The 10085-nt window shown below is 49.2% G+C and overlaps 1 protein-coding gene across 1 annotated transcript; it reads left to right on the top strand.

The window, feature by feature from the left end:
• Positions 1-5008: 5008 nt before the first annotated feature.
• On the top strand, positions 5009-7932 carry CD70 (CD70 molecule). Its single transcript, XM_006749126.3, has 3 exons — positions 5009-5586; positions 6358-6391; positions 7453-7932. Exons 1-3 carry the CDS (start codon positions 5413-5415, stop codon positions 7839-7841), a joined length of 597 nt encoding a protein of 198 aa, XP_006749189.2. The 5' UTR covers positions 5009-5412; the 3' UTR covers positions 7842-7932.
• The last annotated feature ends 2153 nt before the right edge of the window (positions 7933-10085 follow it).

Raw genomic sequence — 10085 nt, 5'->3', positions numbered from 1 at the left:
CAGAACACTGAACGTGAGACTTGATCAAGTTGTTAGTTAAAACCACATTCGTTTCTCAGGGCAAGGTGGATGAACCCAGAGGACGTTATGCTAAGTGAAGTAAGCCAGATGCAGAAAGACAATCACTGTATGGTCTCACTTATGTGTGGAATTTAAAAAGTCCCCACTCATACAACTAAAAAGTGGACCAGTGGCTGCCAGCTAAGTTCTGGGGGATCTAGTGTGCAGAATGATGGAAATAATGAGTAGCACTGGGTTGTATACTTATAATTTGCTCAGGAGGACACCTGGGTGGCTCAGTGGGTTGAGTGGTTAAGCATCTGCCTTCAGCTCAGATCCAGATCTCAGGGTCCTGGGACTGAGCCCCGTGTCAGGCTCTCTGCTCAGCGGGGAGCCTGCTTCTCCCTCTCCTTCTGTGCTCTCTCTCTCTCTCTCAGATAAATACAATCTTTAAAAAAAATTTGCTCAGGGAATAGATCTTGAGTGTTTTCACCACAAAAATCCAACAAGATAGTAACTGTGAGGTGATGGATATGTTCATTAACTTGATGGCGGTGATCATTTCACAGTGCAAACATCTATTAAATCATCCGTGTTAAAAAAAAACAAAAACAAAAAAAAACACCACATCGTACAACCTCAAATGCATACAATCTTTATTTGTCAATCATACCTCAGTAAAGCTGGGAAAAAATTAGAAATGTTTAAAAACCACATTAGTTCCTGTTTCTCAGGCTTGAGCTTTGGCTTTCTGGTAGGCTGCCTGCAGAAATGATCCCCAGCCATTCCCCCCATCTCTGCAGATACGTGTCACTTCTCCCAGCAAGTCATGGAGTCAGTCTACTTCCCATTTCCTTGAATCTGGGTTGATCTTCGGATTTGCTTTCACCCAAAGAATATGGTGGAGTGACACCGTACCACCTCCAGGCTGAGGTCCTGCAACCAGCAGCTTCCAGTTTTGCCTTCTTAGGATCCAGCCACCATGTTAAGAAGCCTGGGATCATTTTGGAGGGCAGTCTGGCAGTTTCTCGCAAAGCTAAACATACTCTTACTATATGAGTCTGCAATCACACTCCTTAGCATTTACCCAAAGGAGGTGAAAAACTTAACACCCGCACAGAAACCTGCATGCAGTTTTATTCATAATTGCCCAAATCTGGAAGCAAGTGTTCAGTAGGTGAACGGACAAACTGCGGGACATCCAGACAATGGGAAATTATTCAGCGCTAAAAAGAAATGAGCTCTCCACCCTGAAAAGATGCGGAGGAGGACATGTAAAGGCATATTATTGAGCGAAAGAAACAATCTGAAAAGTCTACCTACGGAATGAGTGCAACTATCTGCAATTCCGGGAAAGACGAAGCTCAGGAGGAAAGTGATCAGACTTCCCGGCATCCAGATTGCCCCCACCCCCGGGGTGGGGGGGCGCCTCTCCTCCCTTCCCTCCCCTGCGGCGGTGGCCGTCGGAAGCAGAGTAATAAGGGAGAGAGAAAGTTAGCTGGCAAGGGGAGGGAGCCAGACTCTTGCTTGAAGGTAGGGGAAGCTCTGGTTTCAGAACTTCCTCAAACATCCCACACCACCCAGCGGAACTGGGGAGCGATCGATTGATGGAGCCCCCCTAATGTCCCAGTCCAGTAATTTCAGAGCAGCGGGGGCGGAAAACCCAGGCATGTGATAGCAAATGTGTGATCAAACTCAGGCACAGCCGCTCCGCCAACTTCTCTGCTAGGTGGATCTGCTATGGAAGATAAAAGTCGTAGCACGACACGCTTTGCGGGACCGTGCGAAGTTTTAAAAAAACGACCTCTACTTAGCACAGGCATAAGCCCTCAATAATGACTGGGTGTTTGGGTTGGTTTTGTTTACCTTTTTGTTACTACAAATCCCACCACATCAAACTGATGTGTGAACATCTGCGTTTGTGATGTGAGAGTGTGCCTATAAAATAAAATCCTTGAAGTACAGGGCTGGTAGAAAAGGAAGGTGCATTTTGCCACACCCCACCCTTGCAAAAGTTGGATCCATTTCACATCCCCTCGTCCAGGTGTGAGGATGCTTCTCAGCCACAGGCCAGCAACGCAGCAAATCACCCAGCGCTTTGATCTTTTACCAATTCATAGGTGGAAATGAAAATGTGTATTCCACGGACTTTTAACTTCCAAATTCTTTTATTATGAAAAGAGAGCGTATCATACGATGCTATTTCAGGCGCATGTGCATTTCTTTTTATAAGCCGACTGCTTTTTCTGTTTCGTGTTTCTAAAGAGTGTTAGTCATTTCTTAAAGACTTCACTTATATTTCATACTTCAAAGGAATCATCATCAATGTCTGCTCAACCTTTCCTTTTTCACTCTTTTTTCTCATCTTGCCTGTGTGTTGAGGGAGGGGGTATTCCTTTGAATTGCTATTCTTAATGGAGCAATTACTCATTTATATGTGAAATATTTCAGCACTCTCTTTTATACCTTCTTGGGTTTTTAAACATGCTTAACACATCACTGCACCAGGATGAATCTTTATGAAATCACCACACTTTCGGTGTTTTCCTGGTTTCTTTTTTTCCTTTTACACTTAAATCTTTGATCCAGCTGGAATTTACTATGGGTTTGGCCATCTCTTAAGCTTTTCTGTCAACCGCTGATTGATGTAATTTGCAATTTATTGCCCAGAGAGGTTGACGCCCTTTTTCTGTGTTTATAAGTCACTTGAGTTCCTTTCTTCGTGAATTGTCCTTGTCCGTTCGTGCCCTTGTGCGTTCTTCTAATGAGTATTTTGTGGGTGAAAATAACAAAATTGAGGGTGGGCCTTTATTGAGCACCTGCTTGCTCCATGCTGTGGTCTTACACACATACCTTTCCTTTGAACCTCATCACAGCCCACGTGATGGATGGGAATATTGACCTTAAAAGCTGATGATGGCATGAGTTTCCCAAAACCTCAAAGCTAAAATGTGACCTTCTGGAGACTGGAACCCAGGTGTGTTGGGGGACTGCAGATTCCTCGTCCCTGAACACCCGCTGTAGCAATTAGTTTTACCGTGGCTAGATGGAGATCGATCGGGAAGGGACACCAGTCAGATTGCAGGAAACCATCAAAAGTCCGTTGTGGGAGGGGCGCCTGGGTGGCTCAGCTGGTTAAGCATCTGCCTTTGGCTCAGGTCATGATCTCAGTGTCCTGGGATCGAGCCCCACATCTGGCTCCCTGCTCCTCGGGAAGCCTGCTTCTCCCTTTCCCTCTGCTGCTCCCTCTGCTTGTGTTCTCTCGCTCTCTCTCTCTGTCAAATAATTAAATAAAATCTTAAAAAAAAAAAAATTCCGTTGTGGGGAACATGACACAATGGGGACTGGAGTTCTGGAGGTTGGGTTAATGGCTGCGGCTAGACTTTAGAACCCGGCGGGGGTGTCATACAATAAGAAAGAAGGATGGAAAAAGTTCCTAGGATCGGGGCGCCTGGGTGGCTCAGTCATTAAGCGTCTGCCTTCCGCTCAGGTCATGATCCCAGGGTCCTGGGATTGAGCCCTGCATCGGGCTCCTTGCTCTGCGGGAAGCCTGCTTCTCCCTCTCCCACTCCCCCTGCTTGTGTTCCCTCTCTCGCTGTGTCTCTCTCTGTCAAATAAATAAAATCTTTTAAAAAAAACTGTTTAAAAAAAAAATTCCTAGGATCATGCCACCGCTTTCAGGAGAGCTTGAGGTTGGGGAGCCTCCCTCCAACCCCCAGACATAATCCTAGGGCTTTAAGGAAGGAAATTTCTTCAGTAGTTGTTGGTCCCACGGTGCAAATGCCAATCACCTGCATCCCAAGGATTCTGAACGTGTTTGACTCCCTTCTTTCTTTCCCCTTGCCCCTCTCCCACCTCCCCATCAGCCAACGTGGTTGGCTCAAGCTCTGAAATCTATCCCGCCCCCGTATCCATCCTCCAGGTCGGGTCTTCGTGACTCCTCACTTTGGAAGGAAATGTTCAAATTCTGGTGCCTACAGGTAAAGCTTCCTAGAACAGAGCCACGTGCACTTGTGAATTGCGTGGGTAGCAGCTTTCCGGCGGCACCAATGCAGGCTTAGATCAGTATCTCACTGATACTGACGGCCCTTGGCACAATCCTACCAGCCCAGGTGATTTCTCTACAGCTTGTAGCCGCGTCTTTGTTAGTGGATTCTTGTGGCACCGCAAATGGGGAGGCTTAAAACAACAGAAATTTATTCTGTCACAGTTCTAGAGACCAGATGTCTGAAATCAAGGTGTCCACAGGGCCTCGCTCCCGCCAAAGGCTTTAGGAAAGAATCCTTCCAGAGGCACCTGGGTGGCTCAGTTGACGAAGCGCCTGCCTTCGGCTCAGGTCATGATCCCAGGGTCCTGGGATCTGGGATGGAGCCCTGCATCTCTTCGGGCTCCCAGCTCAGCGGGGAACCTGCTTCTCCCTCTCCCTCTGCAGCTCCCCCTGCTTGTGCGCTCTTTCTCTCTCATAAAATAAATTTTAAAATCTTAAAAAAAAAAGAAAGAAAAGAAAAGAAAAAGAATTCTTCCTTGCCTGTTCCCGGTTTCTGGTGTTCCGAACAATCCTTGGCATTCCCTGGCTTGTAGATGAATCCCTCTGATGTCCACCTCCATCTTCACATGGCCACCTTCCCTCTGCGTCTCTGTGTGTCCTCTCCTTTCCTTACAAAATGCCATTCATTGGATCTAGGACCCACTGGAATCCAGTATGACCTCATCTAATTACAACCACGAAGACCCAGTTACCGAGTGAGGTCACGTACCAACTGAGGTTCTAGGCAGACATGAACCTGGGTGGGGGGGACACTATTCAACCCACTGCGGCCATCAGGAAAAGGGGGCCTCTGAGAGGAAGAGAAAGCTGAAGGGTGCTGTGGGGGGTTTATAAGAGCAGGCCAACAAAGTGACCAGCCATCTGCTTCTACTCTCCTTCTCTTGGGCAGGTCAGTCACGTGGCCCCACAACGTGCCAGGGAGGCTGGGAAAGTGGAGAGAAGCACAAGGATATTTGGGGAGCCTCCCTGCCATCCCTGCCTGCTTGCTGTACCCCTAAAGCCCAGTGCAGCATCTGGTCCATAGGGGATGCTCAGTGAAAGTTTGTTGAATGAATGAATGAATGAATGAACACCAGGAAGGTGAGGGTAAGGAGCCAAATAGGAAGATTGAGGGGCGCAATGCAGCAGTTGGATCCCTGGCCCACCACCCCGCTGGGAGCTGAGGATGGGCAGAAGCTGGAGGGGATTTCCCTGCTCGGTGAACAGCTCAAATCCCTCCCCTTTGCCGGACATCCCCAGAGTGGGGTGGGGCGGGTCCCAGGCAGGTTTGGGCAGGCCGAGGCCTCCGAGCTGAGTGACGGCTGACGTTTCCTGTTCTCCTGGCTCCGTGGCTCGCCCCGAGCCTGCCAGCAGAGGCAGGGCCGATGCAGCGCCGGCTGAGGGCCATGATGGCAGAGGAGGGTTCTGGCTGCCCGGTGCCCCGCCTGCCCTGGGCGTCCATCCAGAGGGTCGCTCTGGTGGGCGTTGTGGTAGTTGCGATCTACTGTTTCCTGTGCACCCAGCGCCTCGCGCAGCAGCCGCAGCTCGAGTCACCTGGGGTAAGTTCAGAAGGGAGGAGAGAGATGCAAACCTGCCACCTGCTACGGGAGCCTGGGGACCTCCGGGTGGGGCCTTGTGGGGGCGCGGAGGGGAGGTGAACTGCCGGGAAGAGAACGGGATCGAGGCAGAGCCGCGCGCAGACTGACAGACAGAAGACCACACACACACAAAAAAAAAATCAGAATGAGATGGAGAAAAATCATCCAGGAAGATCTGGTGGGAGGAGAATAGGGCCAGAGACAGAGACCGAGCAGGCAGATAGGGCATGGCTGCCCTGAATGTCTGGGCTGGGGCGTAGGGAATGTCGCTTGAACCCAGGAGGTAAATCCTGGGTGGGGATCCCGGGTGGGGAGGTTGCAGCTGAGAAAGGGGCTTCCGATGTGAGCATGGAAAATGACTCGTCTTTGGTGTTCCCCCAGCAGGCTGACTCAGAGGCTGCTGGGGGCTTCACAAAGCCGGGAGAGGGTGGGTTCGGAGCCTCCGAGGGCAGGATGACCCATACCGCTCTTCTGGAAACCCTGTAAACCCACCACAGGGATCCCCTTTGGGGGCTGCGCAGGAGGGGGGGCTTTGCAGCGGAGAGAGCAGGTGTGGGTATTTAGTCTAAACCTACTTCCTCTTTAAAAGATCTTTTTTAAAAAGTCACAATTCAGTCCAAGGGGTTGAGAAGTGGGTAGGAGGACGAGCAGAGAAAAGAGAGGTCTTCATTTAGGGGGAACTTAAAACCTTCATGCTTATGTGCCCACCGGTTTTCTCTTCTTTTCTTCCAGCTGGACATGGCTGAGCTCCAGCTGAACCACACAGGTAACCCCTCGTGCTTGTGTGGGAGGCAGAAAGAGAGACGGAGAGAGAAAGAGAAATCGAGATAGACAGAAAGAGAAAGAACAAGAGAAAGGGAGAGAGAGAAAGAGAGAGGGAGAGAGAGAGAGGAGAGAGAGAGGCGAGGTGGGGCAGTGTGTTTCTGGCTCTCTACTACCTTACTCTTTCTCAGTCCCTCACACTTTATCTTCTGCCTCGGGAGAACTAAAACACCGCCCATCCTGGTCGTCGGTCGCCAGATTCCTTCATTCACCCCTCAGACCTTAACTGAGCAGCTTCTGTGAGCCCGGCACTGTTCTAAGTGCCCCAACAGGGAAGAGAACTCTGCTTCCCTCGTACCCATAGGCTCAGACAGTAAATAAATGAACCCACTAAATACACAGCATTCCACAGAGGGTACAACCCGCCTCTGATAGGTTTTACAGAAAAATTAAGCAGGGGAGGGGATTGGGGCATGCTGGGGTTCGTTTTGCCATGGACAGTGGGGTCCTCAGGAACGGGTGTCCCTGAGAAGGTGGCCTTAGAACAAAGAGGTGGAGGTGGTGACAGAGCCAGCTGTTTGGTGGCCTCTGGGGAGGCCGTTCCCCTCCCAGCCTCCCTCTAACCCTCCCTACCATGAGGCCTTTCCAGCTCCTCCCCAGAGGTTCAGATGCTGTGTTCGTTCCATTTTGTAATGGAGGGAAACCCTGTTGTTCTTTTTCTTCTCTGGCTGCTGGGACAGAATACGGTAGATGGGGTAGCTTGTAACAGCACATTTCTTTCTCACGTTTCTGGAAGCTGGAAGTCCAGTATCAAAGCTCAGCAGATTCGGTATCTAGTGAGAACCTGCTTCCTGGTCTCTAGATGGCCGTCTCTTCTCTGTGTCCTCACGTGGCCGACCAGGGGGAGAGAGGGCTCCACCCTCATGATCTCATCCCCTCCCAAAGGTCCCACCCAATACCGTGACCTTGGGGGTTAGGTTTCAACCGAGGAATTTTGGACATCTGGGCTATAGCACGGTTTCCCTAAACCTCCGTCCTCCCACCTCCCTGACACTCTGCCTCCAGGACAGCGGCAGGACTGCAGGCTGCACTGGCTGGGAGGCCCAGCCCTGGGCCGCTCCTTCGTGCAAGGACCGGAGCTGGACAACGGGCAGCTGCGTGTCCAGCGCAGTGGCATCTATAGGCTGCACATCCAAGTGACACTGGCCAACTGCTCGTCCTCCCTGGGGGCCACCACGCCCCCCAGGGCCACCTTGACAGTGGGCATCTGCTCCCCAGCAGCCCACAGCATCAGCCTGCTGCGCCTCAACTTCCATGAAGGCTGTGTGGTCACCTCCCAGCGCCTGACACCGTTGGCCCGAGGGGACACGCTCTGCACCAACCTCACCCTACCTCTGCTGCCATCCCCAAACACTGATGAGACCTTTTTTGGGGTTCAGTGGGTACACCCCTAACTATTGCACCCCTTGGCCCAGATCCGTTGGCAGGGTGTGTTTTCTCTTTTTTTTTTTCTTTCTCTAATAAAAATGTTTTTTTCTTTGTATATCTCTGTAATATAGTGCTTTATAATAAATATCTGTTTGGTCTTTGCCCTCATTTCTGGCACGGGGCTCCAGTGCCAGAAAACCCTTGGAATTCCCTAAGTGATGAGAGCGATCAAGGTGTCTTTTGTTATGTTAATGAGTGACTTTTGGAAAGCCCTCCTGGTGACCTGAGATTTGGGGCCAGGTTGCCAGGGGAAACAACGAAGGAGTAGGGGGTTGGAACTTTCAGTTCCCATCACCTGACGCCTGTGTAATGAAGCGTCCTTAAAAACGCAGGAGGATGGGGTTAGGAGAACTTCGGGATTGGTGAAGGCATGGAGGAGCTGGGAGGGTGTGCACATGGAGGGGGCTGGGTGGCTCGGAGCTGCCTGATTCAAATTTATTTTTTTTAACTTTTTTTTTTAAAAGATTTTATTAATTTATTTGACAGAGAGAGAGAGCGTGAGCACAAGCAGGGGGAGCAGCAGGCAGAGGGAGAAGCAGGCTCCCCTCTGAGCAGGGAGCCCAATGTGGGACTCCATCCCAGGACACTGGGATCATGATCTGAGCCGAAGGCAGACGCTTAACTGACTGAGCCACCCAGGCGCCCCGTCCTTCTGCTCTCTTACTCTCTCTTTCTTTAAATAAATAAATAAATAAAATATTTTTTTAAAAAAAATCTGCCAGTTATTTTACCAGCAAAAACGGGTTTATTTAGGAATAGCAGAAAACTGCAATCCACAACAAACAAGCTATGGCAAAACCATAGGCAAGTCCGCCAAACAAAGGAAAGGACTGCTCTTTTATAGAGGAAAGCAGGAAATCGGGAAGGCTGTCAAAAACGAAGAGTCCATTGGAGTTACTGGTAGTTTGAAGTATAGTGGCTTCTCATTAGGTGAGTTGTGACTATCAGCTACACCGCTACCAGGGGAGGAGAACTTTCTTCCTCCTGCTGGTGTAGTAAAATAGTATCCGTGCGCAAGTGTGGCTCTTCCTGTTGGATTTGCAATTAATGATGAGTGGTAGGGCATGAGAGCTCCCCCAGCCACACCTCCCAACTCCATTCTAATGAGGTTTCCCTTTATAATTTTCACAACGTAGCTACTCCATCCTAAAGGAGCAGATGACAACTCCCCACTCCTTAGGTGTGGGCTGGTCATAGTGACTTCCTTAGAAAGTATGGGGATGAGGAGTAATTTTACAGTGGAAAAACCTGACCAATACACCTCAGCCAAGTAACCAAGACCAACATCAGCAGTGATAAGCCACTGCAACAGCACAGACCCCCAGGATGAGAGGATGAGAATGACATTTCACCTCTGTGGTTTTCCTCCCAAAATCCATCACCACAGTCAAACTACGAGAAAAAAAAAAAAAACAAACCAAAAACCAGACAAATTCCAAGAAGGAGGCATCCTACAAAATACCTGACCAGTCCTCTTCAGAATGCTCCAAGTCATCAAAAACAAAGTCTGAGAGGGGTGCCTGGGTGGCTCAGTCGTTAAGCGTCTGCCTTCGGCTCAGGTCATGATCCCAGGGTCCTGGGATCGAGCCCCGCATCAGGCTCCCTGCTCGGCGGGAAGCCTGCTTCTCCCTCTCCCACTCCCCCTGCTTGTGTTCCCTCTCTCTCTGTGCCTCTCTCTGTCAAAAAAAAAAAAAAAAAAAACAGTCTGAGAAACTGTCACAGCCAAGAGGAACCTAAGGAGAGGCGATAACCAAATGTACTTGGGAATCATGGATGGGATCCTGGGCAGAAAAAGATATTAGAGGAAAAGCAAAGGAAATCTGAATCAACTATAGGATTTAGTTAATAATGATGTATCAGGCTTGGTTCATGAGTTGTAGCAAAGGTTCTATACTAATGTAAGATATTAAAAATAGAGAAACTGTGTGCATGGAAATATATGAGAAGTTTATACTCTGCTCAAATTTCCTATAAATGTAAAACTGTTCTTTAAAAAAGTTTATTAATAAAACATCAAGTAATGAAAATTGCTTCAGTGGAAGGATGGTGTCATCAAGAAAGAAATTCTGAGTTTCAAAAGAAATTTCAAAAGTTTAAGCAGTGGACTTGTGAAATCTTAGCTTCCAAAGTAATCTCCACAGGGCATACAAGATGATGTCAATTAGATATAAATTTCTAAATTTAGTACACACATGCCCATAGCAACACTA

Source organism: Leptonychotes weddellii, chromosome 1 (assembly GCF_054177405.1).
Source record: "Leptonychotes weddellii isolate Sample4059 chromosome 1, ASM5417740v2, whole genome shotgun sequence".
Lineage (NCBI taxonomy): Eukaryota > Metazoa > Chordata > Mammalia > Carnivora > Phocidae > Leptonychotes > Leptonychotes weddellii.
The sequence above is the reverse complement of the archived record's forward strand: the minus strand, read 5'-3'. Positions and strand labels throughout refer to the sequence as shown.

Coding starts and splice junctions, on each gene's coding strand:
- CD70 (XM_006749126.3), top strand. CDS start 5,413: ATGCAGCGCCGGCTGAGGGCCATGATGGCAGAGGAGGGTTCTGGCTGC. Junction 5,587..6,357: donor CGCAGCTCGAGTCACCTGGG/GTAAGTTCAGAA, acceptor CTTTTCTTCCAG/CTGGACATGGCTGAGCTCCA. Junction 6,392..7,452: donor GCTCCAGCTGAACCACACAG/GTAACCCCTCGT, acceptor CTCTGCCTCCAG/GACAGCGGCAGGACTGCAGG.